The sequence below is a fragment of the Odocoileus virginianus genome, chromosome 16 (genome assembly GCF_023699985.2).
Source record: "Odocoileus virginianus isolate 20LAN1187 ecotype Illinois chromosome 16, Ovbor_1.2, whole genome shotgun sequence".
Classification (NCBI taxonomy): domain Eukaryota; kingdom Metazoa; phylum Chordata; class Mammalia; order Artiodactyla; family Cervidae; genus Odocoileus; species Odocoileus virginianus.
Window position 1 is genome coordinate 4,060,679 of NC_069689.1, and position 20,550 is coordinate 4,081,228.

Sequence of the window (20,550 nt, forward strand, 5' to 3'; positions counted from 1 at the left end):
AGCAAGAGAATTCCAGAAAATACATCTACTTCTGCTTTATTGACTACACTAAAGCCTTTGACTGTGTGGATCACAACAAACTGTGGAAAATTCTTATAGAGATGGGAATATCAGACCACCTAACCTGCCTCTTGAGAAACCTATATGCAGGTCAAGAAGCAACAGTTAGAACTGGACATGGAACAACAGACTGGTTCAAAATTGGGAAAGGAGTATGTCAAGACCATATATTGTCATCCTACTTATTTAACTTTTATGCGGAGTACATCATGTGAAATGCTGGGCTGGAAGAAGAACAAGCTGGAATCAAGACTGCTGGGAGAAATATCAATAACTTCAGATATGCAGATAACACCACTCTAATGGCAGAAAGCAAAGAGGAACTAAAGAGCCGCTTCATGAAGGTGAAAGAAGAGAGTGAAAAGGCTGGTTTAAAACTCAGCATTCAGAAAACTAAGATCATGGCATCCTGTCCCATCACTTCATGGCAAATAGATGAGGATAAAATGGAAACTTTTTTTTTCCTGGGCTCCAAAATCACTGTGACAGTGACTACAGCCATGAAATTAGAAGATACTTGCTCTTTGGAGAAAAGCTATGACAAACCTAGACAGTGTATTAAAAAGCAGAGACGTTACTTTGCCTACAAAGGTCCATCTAGTCAAAGCTATGGTTTTTCCAGTAGCCATGTATGGATGTGAGAGTTGGACCATAAAGGAGGCCTAGCACCAAAGCATTGATGCTTTTGAACTGTGGTGCTGGAGAAGACTCTTGAGAGTTCCTTGGACTGCAAGGAGATCCAACTAGTCAATCCTGAAGGAAGTCAGCCCTGAATATTCATTGGAAGGACTGATGGTGAAGCTGAAGCTCCAAAACTTTGGCCACTTGATGTGAAGAGCTGACTCCTTGGAAAAGACCCTGATGCTGGGAAAGATTGAGGGGAGAAGGGGTCGATAGAGGATGAGATGCTTGGATGGCATCGTTGACTCAATGGACATGAGTTTGAGCAAGCTCCAGGAGATAGTGAAGGACAGGGAAGCCTGGCGTACTGCAGTTGATATCGTCGCAAAGAGGCGGACATGACTGAGTGACTGAGCCACAACAACAAAAACATACACACACGTATACGTGCATATGGGCTTCCCTGGTGGCCCAGCAGTGAAGAATCTGATTGCAGTGCGGGAGGTGTGAGTTTGATCCCTGGGTGAGGAAGAACCCCTGGAGAAAGAAAATGACTCCCCACTCCAGTATCCTTGCCTGGGAAATCCCATGGACAGAGGAGCCACGTGGGCTACAGTCCATGGGATCACAAAGAGTCAGACATGACTGAGAACAAACCAACAACAGCAGTACATGCATATATGATATTATCATTTTCAATCCCTTAGGCTTCCATTCAGCTGCAATTACTGGATTTTTTATTAATTCAGCAATTAATTCGGCTGCAGTAGTAGGGACTTAGAAGTTGAGATTTCTGTCTCATGATGGCAGTTCCTAGTTGGCAAAGCTCCCCCACCACCAGTGCCGTTGAGGGATCCATTCTGTCCTCCTTTGGAAGTGACACCCATATCAAATAGGAGCAAGCTTTCCTAGAAACTCTGTCACTTTATGCCTCATTAGCTAGAACTGTCACAGGGCCAGCCCTAGCCGGGATGGAGTTTGAGGAGGCAGGTGTTTGAGCTGAGCATGTGGCCACTGTCAAGACCAGGGTCTGTGAAGAAGAGCTGGAATGGAGTTTGGATAGGCAGCTTATTGCCCACATTAAAATTGTTTCCTAGGGTTCATGTTTCCAGAGGAAGAGTCTGTTCATCTGTGTGATTGGAATTTGCAGCCGTGTATTAGTCAGACAGGTATTAGAAAGTAGGATGATTTTGTCACCGTTTTATCTGGTCTGTCCGCCTTTCATCTGCAGTCTGGCCTCTGAAAGTATGACATGCCTCAGATGCCTCTCTGTATGTCTTCCATGTTTGGATAGATAAAGACCTAGTTTCAACACAAAGGAGTAATTTGCAAAGATAAAATCAAGAATCTGCCGACCTTCAGAGCTGTTGGGAAAGAGGTAGCCAGAACCCAATTACAAGATGGATGTGCTGCACGTTCTGTATACTCCATTTCCCATCTAAACGAATAGGCGAACAAGCGAGAGAAAGCAGGACTTTGTATTTTAAGACTTCTTGAGAGTTCCGGAGTACAGAAGCCCGTAGGATCACAGGAGGCTTCAGTGCCCAAGTGCCTGTTTGAGTTCCGGGGTATTTCTCACACAAAATGGTACGGTGAAGACGGTTTGAGGGATGACCGCACATTTCCTCCTCTGAAACAGCTGCGAGAGTAACTGCCGTGGTGCCGGCGGCTTGTGTGGGAGCAGGGGGAGGGGAAGGGAAGTGGCCGCTGGGTCCAGTCCTTCCCCAGCGTGTGCTGGGCTCTCTGTGCACGTGCTGGGACTGGAGGGAGGGAAACCGTAGGGTGGGATGCAGATCCCACATTGGCAAAGCCACAGGAATTCTACCAAGTCATTTAATGTCCCAGTTCCCCAAAGTCATCAAAGAAGCTGTGCTTTTATATAATCCTGTTTGTAAAATTCCACAGAATGCCAGGTGTTGTTGTGATGTGTAAGTCACGGTGATTATCAACCTTGAGGCTGAGAGGCAGCCTGATCTAGTGCAGAAAGTGCGTGGAACCTCGGGCACACACTGTTTCCCCGCCTGGAAACAAGATGCTCCCTGAGTTTCCTTCTGGATTGAAGTTTCTGTGATTCCTGATGCCAGGCTGTGACAGGGAGGGAGATGATGAGCAGGGTTAGATTCCAGCTGTATCTCTGGGGGAGCCTGTGGGAGCCTCCTGAAGATTTGCAGGAGACTGTCCATGGTGGGCTGGACTGTGGTGTTTGTGGAGACGGGCCAAGCCCAGCTTTGGGTGGGATGGGGTGCAGTGAATGTGGGGGGTGGATGGGGGCCCTGAGCATGACGCAGGAGTGCATGGAGGCGTGAGAAGGCAAGAGAGAGAAGCCCTGGGTTGGGGTGTGCTCCCCCACCCATCATTCAGGGGGTCTCTCAGGGACGAGGTGGCAGGAGACGGGGAGCTGGGAGGGATGGTGAGCATAGATTCTTAGAGAACGGCAGGGCCCGCTGCCTCCTGCCCAGTGTCCTCAGCCCACAGCAGGCCCTTCCTCCGCACCACGGCAGTCGTCCTTCATTTTTTCCTTTAGCCGTTTACCAGTGTTTATCGAGTCCCCCCTCTGTGTCTGCTGTGGGGTATGTGGCCATCAGCACATCAGACAGGGGTCCGATTCTCACAAGATTTACATCCTTGGCGAGGCTTGGGAGAGAGCAGATGGACAAGTCATTAACCAGATACGTGGGCTGGTCCACCCTGGGGCCTCTGAGACCCGGGGGCTTGCTGCCTCTACTTCCTTTTGGGGTAGATGCACACTGCACCCTCACTTGGAAGGTAACTGTGGTGCTTCCAGCCACTCCTTCACAAGCTGGGTTAAACTCACTTTGATAGAGGGGAAAAAAAGCTTTTTCAGGTTAACCCCACTCAGTGGCCTCCTCCAGCTCCCAGTGGGGACCCACAGGCTCTCTCTTACAGTAACCTTGACATGGGAATGCCTTTCCCCAGTGCTGTTTCCTCATTTCTTGGATGGTGCTGCATCTTGGCTCTCTGTTCTGCCCTCTTCAGGGTTGCTGGTGGGGGGCTAGGAGCAGGAGAGGAGGGGAAGACTCACGGAGATGACCAGATGTGAGCAGGAGCCTCCCCTGTGTAGGGCCCCTGGTGTTAGACTGCGTCCAGTGAGAAAGACTCCTGGAGATCTGGGAATGGCCACCCTGGGATGATAGAGGCTCTGCTGGAATCAGAACCCAGGAAGGTAAAATTTGTAGTCCAAAACTCGCTCAGAAGTGTCATTTAGGCATTTGAAAATTTTCAAAAATAACAAAGATCTAAACATCAAAACTCTTCAAGCACAGACTCTTTTCCCCACTGTAGCTGCATGGTAAAGCACATGTTTGTGAACCCAGTCCATCCTCTTGAGGCTTCAAGGAAATACTGTCCTGTCCTAGTTTGTGTCCTCCTTGAAGCGGTCCCCTGAATGCTAATGTTGGTACATGTATTGAGGAGAAGCCAGCAGCTCCGCTTTTAATTAAGGAAACCTCCACGTGGTCTTTTAACAACCCCAAACCAGACAAACAATAGTAGCTAAAACCTGGAAATGGCTTCTTTTTCACATCAGATAATGACTTTTAGAAATGGTCTGTTTTGCCAACATCCTCCCTGGCTCCAGTCCTGTTTCTGCACCCCACCCCCGGGCCCAAGTTCCTCAGGAAGCTTTTCCAGCGTAGCCCAGGGCTGCTGCAAGGGCTGGGCGCCCTGGTCCTGGGCGCTGGGCTGTGCTAGCGCCCTTGACAGTCTCCCCCGCAGAGGGCCTGTGCGTCACCTTGCTGCCGACCCACACAGGAAGAAGGGGCTGGACTCGGCTCAAGACAGAAACAGGTGCAGTGCGTTGTGCTTATTTCCTGGCTTGGCTTAGAGCTGTGATGCTTCGCCTGTGAGGGGTCTGTGAAAGACCAGCCTCTGGAAAGCCTGGGTGTTGACTTTACCTTTGTCTAAAGAAGAGGTGTGCCCATGTGCCATCTTACTGACACATGCTCACAGATGTCGGGTGCCCGCCTCTGCCCGGTACAGTCACTGCCCCGCATGCAGTTGTTGCTGCAGAGACTCTGGTCTTCCATGTCCTGACAGATGAAGTAGGTGGAGGAGGCTGGACCCCGTTAGTGGTGTTTGAACTTGGCGTTTCTTCGTTTGTTTTTTCAAACTCTTTTTTTCTTTCCCCAAATGAAATCTCACGGGGAACTCCAGCATATAAAAGAGTGAAAAGAGGAACCACTTTGGTTGAAGCTGAGGGCAAGACCCCTTCCTTCTGTCCCGTGGAAAATCCCCAAGGCGTCTCCTGGACCCTGAGACTCAGAGGAAGGTCTGGATACCAGGGACTCGGTGCATTTGGTAGTGACCTGGAGCTTAACATTTTATTATTTTATGTCTCTCTCCTAGATGTGTTCTCCTTTAGGGAAAGAACTCTGTCTGATCGTTTGTTGTACCCTGAGCACTAATGCTTCATACACAGTCGTCGTTTAAATCAGGAATCAGGCCAGGAATCTGGCCTTCTTGACTTAACCTGGTAATCCATTGCCAAGCCCATAGTCCTTCTGTCTCCCAACACTAATTCTTGCTTTTCGTACTCAGAACCCTACTATGAGCCAGGTGTTGACTCTGCTGGCCAGCCCCAGTTCCCCTGATGCATACACAGCAGTCACTTCGTGTCACACCCAGCATTCTTTTCCCAGTGTGTTTCCAGAGCCCTTCCCACGCTGCTTACAGTCAAGTGAGTGACCTGCCAACAAAGTGTGAGCCCATCGGCAGGTGTTCTCATTCGGAACATCAGTTGTCAAGGACCCCTGACTGCAGTGTTTCCTCTGCTCTGCCTTCTCTGTTGGTGCTCAGCGACCTTCACAGTGACTTGTCCTGAGTGAACTCAGGTTGTGTGCTCATCTGATTAGAAAGTAAATTTTTCCTTGGATATCAGTGTCCAGCATTCCATTCTGATTGTTTCCACTGAAAGTGATGATTGACATTACCAGTCTAGGGATGCTTTATTCCAGGAAAGTATGGATCAAATTGATTATCATGAAAAAGTGTTAAATTCTATTTACAAACATGTATATTCTCAGAGAGATTATACAGTTGGGAAGAATACAAAATATTTATTATTGGATACATTTTACCAGAACCTTAGAAAAGCAAGTTTTTATTATGGGAAATTTTAAGCATATGCAAAGAGAGAATAACATAATATTACCCACATGTTTATTAGGTAGTTTCAACAATTAGTATTTCATGGCCCATTTTGTTTCATTGATATACTTACCCACTTAATTTTATTATTTGGAGGCAAATAACATGTTGTTTGAGGTGGATATCATTTATTTGTTGAATAACAAAATATTGTTATCTTGAAGCAAATTCTGGGCAGCATATCATTGCAACCTCAAATATTCCAAATGCTTACATTTTTAAGACATAGTCTCAGATTTGATCAGACTTTAGCATCAGTGCATTTGCCTGTGAATTTACTGAACTGCTGGCCTTTGTGTGTAAACTTATTTTTTCAGTGTCAGTATTTTCAATTAGCAAGTATGTATGTATTCTGTTCCCCACTTACAGAAAAGGGCATTAGTGTAATCTGGTCTGTGGTTTTTTTTTAACATAACAGTTTATCCTGGAAATTGTCCCTAATTGGTGTAGGTAAGTGGACCATGATCACAGCTCTATACTGGGTTTACTGATCTACAAGACAGCAGAGATGAGCTCTAGCTATTTTCCCTGTGCTGTTGCTGTTAACACTTGCTGGTTTGAAGCATGTACAACCTTCCTCTGAGGAACGTGGATCAACTTTTAGATGAAAATGTTTACAGAACACCCTAGCCATCTACAGATTGTATTTTTATGTGGTACACATGAAAAATATACACTGTGATATTGGACTTCCCTGGTGGTACAGTGTATAAGAATCTGGCTGTCAGTGCAGCGGACACAGGTTCAATCCTTGGTCTGGGAAGATCCCACACGCCTTGTAGCAGCTAAGCCCGTGCACCACAGTCCTGAAGCCCGAACGCCGTAGAGCCTGTGCTCTGCAACGAGAAGCCACCGCAATGAGAAGCCCATGCACTGCAACGAAGAGTAGCCTCCACTCACCCCAACCAGAGAAAGCCTGCATGCAGCAACGAAGACCCAGCGCAACCAAAAATAAATAACACTTAAAAATACTGTAATATATAATATAAGTTTTTATATAGTTTGTCAAGATAGTGTGTTATGTGGGATATCAAGTTCCCTGTGGAATGTTTGAATAACTGACACTTGTTTGCCTTTCTTTCAGATTTAATTAACCTGCACTCAAATGCTTCTGCAGAAAAAGCCAGAAATGTCCTAGCTGTGGAAGCCGCCCCTGGGGAGCTGGTAGGAGAGCAAGCTGCAAATCAGCCCACCTCAGGGCCTCCAAATTCTATTAACTTCTCTTTTAAACAGTGGGGCACAGAGCTCAGGTGAGTCTTTGGAAAGCATTATGTGAAACTGAAAATGGATAATTTCTGATAATGTATAATCTTATATGTGAAATTATAAAATCACCTGGCATTTGTGAAGGTATTGGTCACAAGGTACTTTGGCATACTTTTAGCTTGTATGGGACTCCTGTTACGTGCCTGATACTTTCACACTCAGGGTTTAATTGTTTGAGTATTACCATACTCAGTGATTGACATATGAGCATATGGTTGACATTTTATGGAGACAGCAATTGGCTCAGGAGGAGTCCTTGTCTAAGGTCACAAGGCTCCCAGGCTGCAGAGTTGACTGAGCATCACCACAGTCAGTTTCAGAATAATTTTCACCACCCCAATAAGAAACCCATTAGCAATCCCTTCCTGTTTCCCCCAAACACCTTCTTCCTATCCTGCCCTTGGTAGCCACTACATTTTTGTCTCAGTGGATTTGCCAATTCTGCATATTTCATAGGAGTGACATCCTATAGTATCTCGTCTTGCTTCTTTCACTGAGCGTAATGTTTTTAAGGTTTTCATCCAAGTTGTAGCATGTATCAGTACTTCATTAATATTTCATGTCTCTTGATTGTGGGATAATACTCCATTATGTGGGTATACCACATTTTGTTTATCCATCCTTCAGTTAATGGGCATTTGAATTCTTTCCACTTTTGGGCTACTATGAATACAGTTGCTATAAACATCTGTGTGCAGGTTTTATGAAGACATAATTTTTCAACTTCTTTAAGTAAATATCATGGAAGATGTTGGATCATATGGTAAGAGTATGTTGAGTTTTGTAAGAAACTGCCAGATGGTCTTCTAAAACGTACCACTTTGCCTTCATTTCTCCCAACAATAAATGAGAGTTCCTGTTGCTCCACATCCTTGCCAGCGTTTCATGTCATCAGTGTTCCAGGTTTTGGCTGTTGCAGTAGTTGTTTAGTGGTAGTTTGTTGTTTTAATTTTCAATTCCTTGATGACATATGAGGTGGACCATTTTTCATATGCATATTTGCTGCTTGTTTATCTTCTTTGGTGGAGTGGCTGTTAAGGTCTTTGGCTATTTTTAAGATTGGGCTGTTTGTTTTCTTATTGTTGCATTTTAATGACTCTTTGTGTATTTTGAATAGCAGTCCTTTATCAGATTTGTCTTTTGTAAATATATTTTCTCAGTCTGTGGCTATCATCTAATTCTCTCAATTTTGGCTTTCACAGAGCAGAAGTTTTTAATTTTTATCAAGTCCAGCTTATCAATTATTTCTTTCAAGATCATGTCTTTGTTATTGTATCTAAAAAGGCTTCACCATACCCAAGGTTGTGTAGGTTTCCTTCTGTGTTAATGTTAACTTGTAGTTCTATAGTTTTGAGTTTAACATTTACATCTGTGATCCATTTTGAGTCAATTTCTGTGAAGCATATATGGTCTCTGTGTCTGGCTCTTTATTTTTCATGTGAGTGTCTAGTTGCTCCAGCACTATCTGTTGAAGAGGTAACTTTTGCTCCATTGTATTGTCTTTGCTTCTTTGCCAATGATCAGTTGATGGTATTTATACGGTTCTATTTCTGGATTCTCTGTTATGTTCTATTAATGTATTTGTCTATTCTTTTGCCAGTAGCACCACACTGTCTTGATTACCATAGCTTTATAGTAGGTCTCAAAGTAGAATAGTGTCAGTCTTCCAGCTTTATTCTCCTCCAGTTACTGTGTTGGATAGTCTGAGTCTTTTCCCTCTCCATATAAACGTTAGAATCATTTTGTTGATAATCACAAAATAACTTGCCAGGATTTTGATTGGGATTGCATTGCTTCCCAGGTGGTGCTAGTGGTAAAGAACCCACCTGCCAATGCAGCAGATGTAAGAAGCGTGGGTTCCATACCCTGGGCGAGAAGATCCCCTGTGAGAGGGCGCTCCAGTACTCTTGCCTGGAGAATCCCAAGGACAGAGGAGCCGGGTGGGCCATGACCCATAGGGTTGCAGAGAGTCAGACACAACTGAAGTGACTTAGCGTGCGTGCACACATTGAATCTATAGATAAAATTGGGAAGAGCTGACAATACTGAGGCTTTCTAACCATGAGTGTGGAATATTTCTCCATTTATTTTGTTGTTCTTTGACTTCATTCATCAGAGTTTTGTGGTTTTCCGTACATATAGATCTTATATGTACATTTTGTTAGATTTATATGCCTAAGTATTTTGCTTTCTTGGTGCTAATGTAAATGAGACTGTGTTATTAACTTCAAATTCCACTTGTTCATTGTTGGTATGTAAGAAAACATTGAATTTTGTATGCTAATCTCATATTGTGCAACCTTGCTATGATCATTTACTAGTCCTAAGAATTTTTTGGTTAATCTCTTCAGGTTTTCTACGTAGATGGTTGTGTCATCTATGAATAGTTTTCCCTCTCAAGGAATTGGTCCATTTCATCTAAGTTATCAAATTTATGGCAATTGAGTTTATTGTATTTCTTGCTTATTCTTTTAATTTCCAAAAAATCCGTGGTTATTTTCCCTCTTTAATCTCTGATATTAGTAATTAGCATCATTTCTTTTTCCTTAGTTAGGCCAGCTAGAGACTTATCACACCAATTGATCTCTTTAAAGAACCAGCTTTGTTTTCATTTTTTCTGTATTGATTTCCTGTTTTCAATTTTATTGATTTCTGCTGTAGTTTTCTGCTTACTTTGGATTTAATTTGCTATTCTTTTTCTAGTATCCTAAGATAGAAACTTAGATTATTGATTTTAGATCTTTCATCCAATGCTATAAATTTCCCTCTAAGCACTGGTTTTGCTGCATCCTGCAGATTTTGATAATTTACATGTTCATTTAGTTAAAAATATTTTAAAACTTGTTTTGAGATGTCTTCTTTGACTCACATGTCACTTGGACATGTGTTGTTTAATCTCGACATACTTGAAGATTTTCTTGTTGTTAATACCTTTCTGTTACTGATTTCTGGTTTAATTCTACTGTGGTCTAAAAGCAGACATTGTATGATTTCTTTTCTTTAAATTTGTTAATGTGTATTTTATGGCCCAGAATGTAATCTGTCTTGATGAGTGTTCCATATCAGGAAAATGTGTTTTCTGCTCTTGCTGGACGAAGTAATTTGTAGATGTCATTTATATCAAGTTTATTAATGGTGTTGTTGAGTTCATCTGTGTCCTTACTGATTTTTTGCCTGCTGGATTTGTCTGTGTCAGATAGAGGGGTACTGAAGACTCCGCCTGTGACGGTGGATTCATCTGTTTCTCCTTTCAGGGCTATCAGTTTTTGCCTCACATACTTTAAATGCCCTGTTGTTAGGTGCATGCACATTAAGAATTGTTATGTCTTCTTGAATAATTGACCCCTTTATCATCATGTCCTGGCCGTCTTTATCCCTGATAACTTCCGTTACTTTGAAGTCTACTCTCTGAATTTAATATAGCTCTCCCGCTTTCTTTTGATTAATGTTAACACAATATATTTTTCTCTGTTTACTTTTATCTATTTGTGCCTTTATTCTAAAGTGGATTTCTTGCAGATAACATAGTTGTGAGCTGATTTTTGATCAGTTCTGGCAATTTGCATCTTTTAATTGATCCATTCACACCATTGACATTCAAAGTGATTATTGATTTAGTTGGATTAATGTATACTGCATTCATTACTGTGTTTTCTGTTAACATTTGTTGTCCTTGTTCTTTGTTGCTATTTTTGTCTTCCACTTTCTTACTGCCTTTTGTGGTTTAATTGAGCATTTTTTATGATTCCATTTTCTTTCCTTACTTGGCACATCAGTTATACTTCTTTTTTTTTTAACCTTTTTAGTGGTTGCCCTAGGATTTCCAGTATATGTTTACAACAAATCCAAGTCCACTTTGAAGTAACACTATTCCACTTAACAGGTTGTGTGAGTATATTATAACAATAAAACAATCCTAATTATCTAATCTAGTTCCTTATATCATTGCTGTTATTCATTTCACTCATATATAAACATAAATAGCACATATATACAAAATATATATACATAAGCATCCATAATATATGCATAATATAAGTTTATACATATGTAAAACATATATCAGCATAACATATACATGGCAAATAAATGGGGAAACAATGGAAACAATGAGAGACTTTATTTTCTTGGGCTCCAAAATCACTGCAGATGGTGACTTTAAACATGAAATTAAAAGACACTTGCTCCTTGGAAGAAAAGCTATGACCAACCTAGACAGCATATTAAAAAGCAGAGACATTACTTTGCCAACAAAGGTCCATCTGGTCAAAGCTGTGGTTTTTCCAGCAGTCATGTACAGATGTGAGAGTTGGACTATAAAGAAATCTGAGTGCCAAAGAATTGATGCTTTTGAGTTGTGGTGTTGGAGAAGACTCTTAAGAGTCCCTTGGATTGTAAGAAGATCCAACCAGTCCATCCTAAAGGAGGTCAGTCCTGAATATTCATTGGAAGGACTGATGCTGAAGCTGAAACTCAAATACTTTGGCCCACCTGATGCAAAGAACTGACTCATTTGAAAAGACCCTGATGCTGGGAAAGATTGAAGGTGGGAGGAAAAGGGGATGACAGAGGATGAGATGGTTGGATGGCATCACCAACTTGATGGACATGAGTTTGAGGAAGCTCTGGGAGGTGGTGAGGGACAGAGGAACCTGGTGTGCTGCAGTCAATGGGGTCACAAAGAGTCGGACATGACTGAGCAACTGAACTGAACATATACGTAACAAGTATACATAAGTGTACATTCCTGGTATTATTATTTTGAATAGACTATTATCTGTTAGATCAATTAGAATAAGGCAAATGTTTTTATTTTGCTTTTATTTATTCCTTCTTCAGTACTCTTCCTTTATGTTGAATCTGAGTTTCTCACCTATATTATTTTTCTTCTTTCTAAAGAACTTAATATATCTTGCAAAGCAAATCTACTAGCAACGGATTCCCTCAAAATTTTTTTCTTTTTTTTTGCCTGAGAAAGTCTTTACTTTTTAAAAAAATTCTCCTTCACTTTTAAAGGATAATTTCACACTTTACAGAGTTCTTGGTTGGTGGGATAATTTTTTTCTCTCAACACTTTCAATATTTCAGTCTATTTTTATTTGCAGAGTTTCTGAGGAATGGTCACATGTAATTGTCTTTGTTCCTCTATAGGTAAGGTAGTTATTTTCCTCTGGCTTCTTTCAGAATTTTTTATCTTTGATTTTCTGTAGTTTGAAAATGGTATGCCATGATATGGGCTTTTTGGCATTTATTGTGCCAAGTATTTCTTCTTTGCCCTCCTCTTTCTTCTACTTCTGGTATTTCCATTATGTGTATGTTGTATCCTTTGTGTTTGTCCCATGGTCCTCATAGGCTCTCTTCCTCTTCCTTTTTTTTCCAGTCTTTGGTCTCTTTGCCTTTTAGTTTTGGGGGGGTTCTATCAGGATATCTGTATACTCAGTTTCTTTCCTTAACTGTGTCCAGTTTATTCATAAGCCCATCAAAGACATCCTTTTGTCTTTTTTGCAGTGTTTTTACCTCTAGAATTTATTTTTTGTTCTTTTTTTAGAATTTCCATCTTCGCTTACGCTGTTGTTTTTTATTTATTTTAAGTTTTTGCTGTGGTGGGCCTTCGTTGCCGTGTGCGGGCTTTATCTAGCTGTGTGAGTGGGTGCTGTTTGTTGTGGTCCTCGGGCTTCTCATTTCAGAGGCTTCTCTTGTTGCAGAGCGTCGGCTGTAGGGTGTGCAGGCTTCCATGGTTGTGGTGCTCGGGCACAGTACTTGTGGCTTTCAGGCCCAGTAGTTGTGGTGAGTGGGCTTAGTTGCCCCTTGGCATGTGGGAATCTTCCCAGATCAGGGTGTCCCTGCGTTGCAAATCAGATTCTTAACCACTGGACCACCAGGGACACCCTGGCTGTCCTTGCATGCTGTCTTATCGATCAGAGCCCTGAGCATGTTAATCATAGTTGTAAATCCCCAGTCTGATACTCCAACATCCTAGCTATGTCTGGTTCTGATGCTTGTTTATCTCTTCAAACTGTGGAGTTTTTTTGCCTTTTGGTATGCTTTGTAATTTTGCCTTGTTGCTGAACATAGTGTTCTGGGTTGAAGGAACTGCTGTAAATAGGCTTTTAGTAATATGGTGATGAGGTGTGGGAGGTGAGGTATAGTCCTGTGATTTGGGCTCAGGCTCTAAGTGAGCCTGTGCCTCTGCAGTGTGAACTTCACAAGTGTTTCTCAGTAATTTTATTCCCCCTTAGGTGGAGCAGGATGGCTAGAATGGGCTGGAGTTGGGTATTTCCCTTCCCACAGGTCATCTGGGCTCCAGTAATACCCAGGTTAGGCTCTGGTTAATAGTTTTCCTGGAAGGCAGGCCTTGTTAAGAGCAGAGAGCTCTGGAATATTTAAAAATTATTCCTTTCCCCTCTCTCTGCCAGAAACCAGAGGGGATTTTTCTCTGGTATTCACTGTGGGAACTTTGTTTAGCCCTGGAGGTAAGTCTCACAATACTGTGAGCTCCCCTGTGACTGGGTCCCCTGGAGTTCTTAACTCACAGAGGTGTGTGTACTGAGCCTCCAGCAAGTCAGCAGTTGCAGTGAGTTTTCCTCCCCTGGCACTGGTTCCGTAGTGGAGTCTCTGCTCCAGGAGGCTGTGACTCTCTTTATTGGCCTGTCTTTCCAATATTGGGGGTGGCAGTATGCCCTGTGTCCTCCCCTCACTTATGGATCCAAGAAGTGGCTTGTTCCTTCAGTCACTGCTTCCCCAAGTTCTCACTCCTTGAGCTGCTATTTTCTGACCATTCTGTACTTTGCAGTTCACCCAGGACCTTCACTCAGGGTGTGTCCTGCCCGATGTGCCCCATCTCATCTGAGTCAGTCCCTTGCCAGCCAGCCCTGAAGGGACGGTGGGAGGGAGGGGGCAAGGTGGGGCTCTCTCCCTGGACACCTGCAACTAGAGCACCACTGCTTTCACTGATTTCCGCCTGTTGGACCAAAGAAGCGTTTCTGTGCTCCTAAAAATGTTAGAAAGTCACCAAGAGATGATCCCTTTATATTACATGTTAAAAAGTTGACACTTAAGAGAGGTATTGAAACCTCAGAAAGTGTCTCAGAAAAGAGCTCTGAGGAGCTCGGTTATTTATGTCTCAGGACAGAAAGAGTTCATTGAGAGGCAAAGTGATAGATAAGAAGTGATTTATTAGAACAGGATGCTCATGAGATTTACAAGCGGGCAGGCAAGAGGGTGCCCCCCAAGAACTTAGTGGGCTGCAGTTGTATAATCTGCAGGGGAGGGGAATAAGACCACCTTCTTCCTCATTCTTTGAGTCTTTAGCTCTCCCAATGTGTTGGGTAGGGGAGTTTTTGACCCTGGATGGCCCATCCAGGGCTGTCATGGTGCTGTGGAAAAATGATTTCAAATCTCAGTTTAATGACGGTCTTACACTTTGAAATGTCACCTTACCCAAATTATTGTTTTTCTATGTGTGCAGAGAGCATGTCTAGGGGTCGTTAGCTTACTGACATCACTGGGTAGGGTGTGGGTCTCATTCCACCATTGACTTATTGTTTGAGGGCATGTCTCATGCTTCTGTTTCATGGTTTTGTTGCTAGACAGACCTGTTTCTTGAGTGATCATTAACTTAGAGGGATCTCCCATACTTTTTTCTGTAATTACTGTCCTTTATTGGAATTAACTATTTAATCACCTACTGTATCCCTTTTCTCTGTCCCTATTAGTAAGGTGACTTGCTCGAGACACATAGCAAGTATGTGGAAAATCTGAAAGGCACCATGGTGCCTTGATTGGAGCTGTGTTCCTTCCACCCCTCGTTCTAAGAACATATTTAGGAAATGATTTATTTGCCAGATTTTCATACCTGAGCAGTTCCATCTGCCCTTAAAGTTAGATAATGGAATGGGGGAGTCAGACCCATAACACTGGGGGCTTTCTGATTATGGAGTGTGTTTCCCCTAAGAAAGTGAGCAAGTGTCACCTTTGCTTTAACGACGACAGTTCACATTCAGGGTTGAAGGTCACACTAGGAGTTATCTTCTGTCCACTGTGCCTTCCCACCATAGCCCAGTGATTAAGAACAGCCATCCAAGTTCAGTTCCAGCTCTGTGACTTAAAGCTGCTTGACTTGGGCAGGTTACTTAACTTTCATTTGTAAAATGGAGGTAATAATCACACATACTTTGGGAGATGAACATGATGGTGATGATAATTTAATGCATATAAACTACTTTGAGCAGCACCTGACCCTCACTAAGTACTAGATGAGGGTTAGTTGCTGCCTTTGTTGGGGGAGACACAGCTCATGGCAAAGCCATTCTCCACGGGGGTCCAGGGGGCCACTTTCTGTAGAAATCCTAATGTCTGTTGGTTGGCATATGGATCTTAGGTGTTTATGGTTTTTGTTTTCTTTTTTTGCTTGCAGCATGCTTAAAAAATGTTTAAGTATTCAGTAAAATGCTTTAGATGCACAGAGATTTTTTTGTTTTTTTGAGAGGTTTTAATGACCATAGAAATATTAAAACAAATTTCTGTATTATAAATTAATGGCTTAAAAATTACATATATTTTACATAAATTTAAATGGTGTTTTAGAGTGCCATCAGGGCTTAAGGGGTAATTGAATGCTTGTCTGCTATGTTTTTATTCCATTTATCAATACAATTGAAACTCTCCTAACCAGCTTCCACCAGCTCCCCTGTTTACCTGGTATTTTAAATTCTCTCTACAGAGCCGTGGTCCTCAGTGACTGCAGGAGATTAAGGGCTACCGTAGGGCGCCCTGTGCCCTTACTCCCACCAGCCAGCTGCAAATTTACCAAGAGCCGGCTGACTTTGTTCCTAACTAGTTAATGCTAACTAGTTGTACATGTTCTTGTAATTATATAATTGAGTGAAATACTTAGTAAACCTATAACATGTTAAAATCAGTTGCTTTTTCTGTGAAAAAGCAAGTTAAATGCTTGGGGGAAGTTTGATAAAGGTGAGTCACTAAAAAATTGCCAGGATGTGGGTGACACAGTTGGTGAAAGATAGGAGGAAGAAAAATTGTTCAAAACCTGTAAAGATTCTATGCTTAGATTGTTTCACAACTGTAAGTCCCTAATCTACTTTTTAAAAAGAAGCAAAACAAATTTAGAAAAGTTAGATAGTATCTTATGGGTGTGATTTATCCAAAAAAGAGACCAGGTTACTGTGGTCAGTAGCCCCAGACTCAGGAAGAAGCCTTGGCTGGCCTAGCTCAGGGGGCTGGCACGTCAGTGCATGCTTATGAAGGCATGTGTGCCTTCACCGGTTCATGTGTTTAAGTTACTGTTAAATGGTTTCCTTCTTTAAAACAATGTTTTCATTAATCTACTAATAGTCCAGATCACTTCAGATAAAAGAATTGGCTCTTGTGTGCAATTCTGGCTGATCCATGTGTGAGTGTGCATGCTCGGGGGTGGGAGTGTGACTGTCCTGGAGCCGTGCAGAATTTGAGCGAGGTGGATTTGTGTGGGAGGTGCTTGGGCTGCAGCCGTGCTACGGGTTTTGTGATGGCGGTGAGCACAGCCCTGTGGTTCTGTGGGTCTGGACTGGGCGTCCATCCAGGCGCTCAGCCGTGCCTGACACACGAGTGAGCAACAGGAGTGGGGTCTTACTGCGGCTCGTGCTCTTGGTAGTCAGCCTGGGTTTTGGAATCACAGCTCTGCTACTCATTAACTGTGTGATGTTGAGCCAGTTTCTTAACTTCTCTGAGCTTTATATTCTCTATTAGTAAATTGGCATGTGTGTGTTTGTGTGTGTGTGTGAGTACCCTTCCCTATTGGTTGGGTGTGAAGGTTAAGGTTATTAATAAGAACTGCCTGGCTGAGTGTCTGACTCAGTGTAAGTGCTCAGTAGAAAGTGCTTACCTGATCCGGTGCTGCTGGTATTGCTGCTACTGTCGTTACCCTGCCTTCGTTGAGCCAGTAAGTGAAGTGGGTCTTTATTATCCATCAGTGGAGAGGGTGCCTATCTGGAGGATGGGTGTGGAGACTGGGTTGGCTAAGGAAGTGTCCTTATCCTTCCAGTCTTGCCTCTGATGGGTCTTCCCCTGGCCCTGCCGCTAGCCCTGCTCTGACCCTTTGTTTTTTCTCCCCCTTTGAGCCCTCAGGCCAGGTAGATACAGTTATTCCCATGAATTGCTGGTGCTCTCAGGAGACTCTTCTGGTTTTGGCTGGCTAGGACCATGGCTGGTGGCTCATCTTGTCTATAGCAGAGGGTCTGGCCTAAAGCAGGGGGATGACTGGTGAATTTGGGGAAGTCAGCTGTAACGTGGTATTCATCTGTGGTTTTCCCTATAAAGCTGAGCTATGTTTATACCAAGAAAGAATTTAGTCACCATACTGCTGCCCCACACTGATGATTTAAAGCCTGGCCTCCCAGAGAGGTGAGTGTGGAGGAGGGTGGCCAACTCCCTGGCTGGTGGAATTTCAGTGATTGCACTAGCTGGCCGGGCTGTCTGCGCCCTGCTGCATCAGTGCCCAGTCCTTGCTGACATCTCCTGGGAGTGGGGTTCACGCTCAGCACCTCTGTCCCAGCTGTCCTTGCCACCTCCACTGGCCACGCACTTCCAGGAACCCATGCATCAGAAGGGGCACGGTTGTCTGACACCACCCTGAAAATCGCTGCAGTTGTGAGAGGAGTGATGGCTGTGGCATACAACCCTGGCTGGGATGTGTAGTCATCCTCCTTGACACGGGAAACAGAGAACTTAGGTGCCTTGTTCAGGGCCACCAAGGGAGGACAAGATTGGCCCACGTCTGCCATGGTCTTGCCTGGAGAATCCCAGGGACGGGGGAGCCTGGTGGGCTGCCGTCTATGGGGTTGCACAGAGTCGGACACGACTGAAGCGACTTAGCAGCAGCAGCAGCCATGGTATTTAGAATTGGGTGCTGGGAAGGAGAAACTGCCAGCACCTGTTACCCTCTGCAGGGCCTGGGCCCACCTGTGACAGGAACCCTGCTCTCAGTGACCTCAATCAGTCCTCACCACTAGTTCAAGCTTTGCAGGAAGAGTCTCCTCGCCTTAGGCTGCAGGCCATACTGCTGAACGTGGCCTCGAGGGCCAGAGGGCTCATCTCCCCCTTCCGCTTCCTACCTGCCCGCCCTCCACCCCTCCCCAGTTTCAGGCCTGCTTGACCTCTTTCATTTCTGCAAACACACTGTCTTCCCTACAGGCCCTGCCTCAGGCTGAATTTTGCTGGGAGGACTCCTTCCTCCTGGTGACTCCTGGTCACCCTTCATAGGAGCCTCGTTCTACTCACCCCTGTGCTTTTGTTCACAGCCTTACTTCCACTTATAATTATCCTGTTTCTTTGTGTTCTTGTCTGTGGCCCACCTCCCAGGTAGGGGCTGGGAGCTCCAGGGACAAGGACCCCATTAGTCCTGGCCAGGTGTATCCCCAGCTCTGCACATGGGCTCTTGTGTGTGGCGGGTGTCTGCAGCCTGGTGGAGGAAGGACTGATGAATGAAGGAAAGGCTCAGTACCCTTCTGGCCCAGAAACATCCTCTGTTCCTGCTCCTCAGGGTTTGTCTGTCCTCAGCCCTGCACACGTGTGTGGGTGGCACTGTCCATACTCTCCTGCCAGGGACTGCAGTTCCTTGGGTGCTGTATTTTCTATTTGGCCTCCTGGGTAGGGCTTTCTCTCTAAGGAAGAGTTGTTTACCTTTTTGACTGGGAATCCACAGTAAACAATATCTATTCATACTTAACAGCATAGTGTTTGTAAGCACACAAAACACACAGACATTTTGTAGAATTTTAATTATTACATCTAGTAAGGCTAAGTACTGTTTTTTCTTCCAGTGTATTAAAACAGTTCTCATCATGACCCTCAAAATTGATTTTGTGGCTCTTTAGTTCAGTCTCCTGACCTGCTAATGGGTTGCCGCCCGTAGTTTGAGAAACGCTGCTCTGAAGGCTGCCCTGGCTGTGCACTCCCGCTCTCAGTCATCTTTGCGTCTCCTTCTCCCCTCTTCCTGTGTGGCCTGCATGCTCCCTTGGATAAGAGGTGTCCCTCCCTGCCTTTGAGGCACGTACAGTCCTCAGGGGAGACAGACGGGCAGGTGAGGAGTCCTGTCAGAGGCACTGTAGGGTGCAGGTGAAGGCTGAACCTAGCATGTCACCCTCCCTGGGTGCACTGAGAGGGCGCTGGGGGAGATGTTTGGGAGGGCAAGGCTGTGCCGTGGAGGATGAGTTTTAACTTGGGACTTGAAGTGTGAGGTGGGACCTGCCAAAGGAAAGGGCAAGTGCAGAGACACCTTTGCAAAGGTATGGAAGGCAGAACAGGGTCTCATGAGTTCACCAGTTCATGTGCTGGGAGCGTAGGCTGCTGAGTGGAGGTGATGACTGAAGAGTTGCTGAAGAGGCCAGGAGGCCCAGGGTGAAGTGATGGGGTAGTTAGTGTCTTTCCTATGGGCAGCAGGGAACCAGTAGAGCTCTACCTGCCTGGAAATTCTATGATGAGATTATTTTCACTTTGATTCTTTTTTTTTTGAGGCAGTGCACATTTTTTCCCCCCCATCAGTTCAGTTCAGTCGCTTAGTCATGTCCGACTCTCTGCAACCCCATGGACTGCAGCACTCCAGGCCTCTCTGTCCATCACCAACTCTCGGAGCTAACTCAAACTCATGTCCATCAAGTCGGTGATGCCATCCAGCCATCTCATCCCCTGTCGTCCCCTTCTCCTCCTGCTTCCAATCTCTCCCATAGGAAACCCCAATTTATATATTTTTCTTTTTTTTTCTTAATATATGTATTTTATTCAAGTGTGGTTGACTCACAGTGTTTCAGGTGCACAGCAGGGTGATTCAGTTATACGTATAGACATATGTTACTTTTGAAATTGTTTTCCGTTATAGTTTATTATAAGATAGTGACTATAGTTCCCTGTGCTATACAGTAAACTGTTGCATATCTATTTTTTTAATTAGAAATCTAGCATTTTAGTCATACTAAGTCAAATGTGGAATCAAAATGTCATAAATTTTTTAGTTAGGCAAAAATTCATAAGTTTTGTAGGGTATATATTATGCATATTCTATATATATATGTATACAAAAGCTTTTCTACTGCACTTGCTAAAGGCTTGAGAAAGAACATCAAAAAAAAAAAAGGAAGAGATGGAGAACTTGGGGAACATAAACTAAATGAAATGAGAGCACTGAATATGAAATAGAAAAAGTGAAACAGACTGTATAAAAGTAAAAGATCATCATATAGTCCAGTTGTTTTTAAACATGAGGCAGTGCACATTTTATTAGATGTTTGTTCTGATGACTTTAGAATTGGTGAACTCATTATCCATATTAAATGTATAGGATGATTTGGAAAGGGCCTTTCTGATGACACTTCTTTCCCAAGTCATTATATCAACAGTAAATATATTTTAGCTTTAGACATGATGCTCCAAACTTCAGTGCCT

The 20,550-nt window shown here is 43.7% G+C and overlaps 1 protein-coding gene across 3 annotated transcripts in view; it reads left to right on the forward strand.

The window, feature by feature from the left end:
* Nucleotides 1-20,550, forward strand: part of TBC1D2B (TBC1 domain family member 2B) — an 88,955-nt gene that overhangs the window by 26,257 nt on the left and 42,148 nt on the right. For all 3 annotated transcript variants that reach the window (XM_070477657.1, XM_070477656.1, XM_020883861.2), the window contains exon 3: nt 6,932-7,097. In XM_070477657.1, the coding sequence (XP_070333758.1) occupies nt 6,932-7,097 (166 nt within the window). The remainder of the gene's footprint in view (nt 1-6,931; nt 7,098-20,550) is intronic.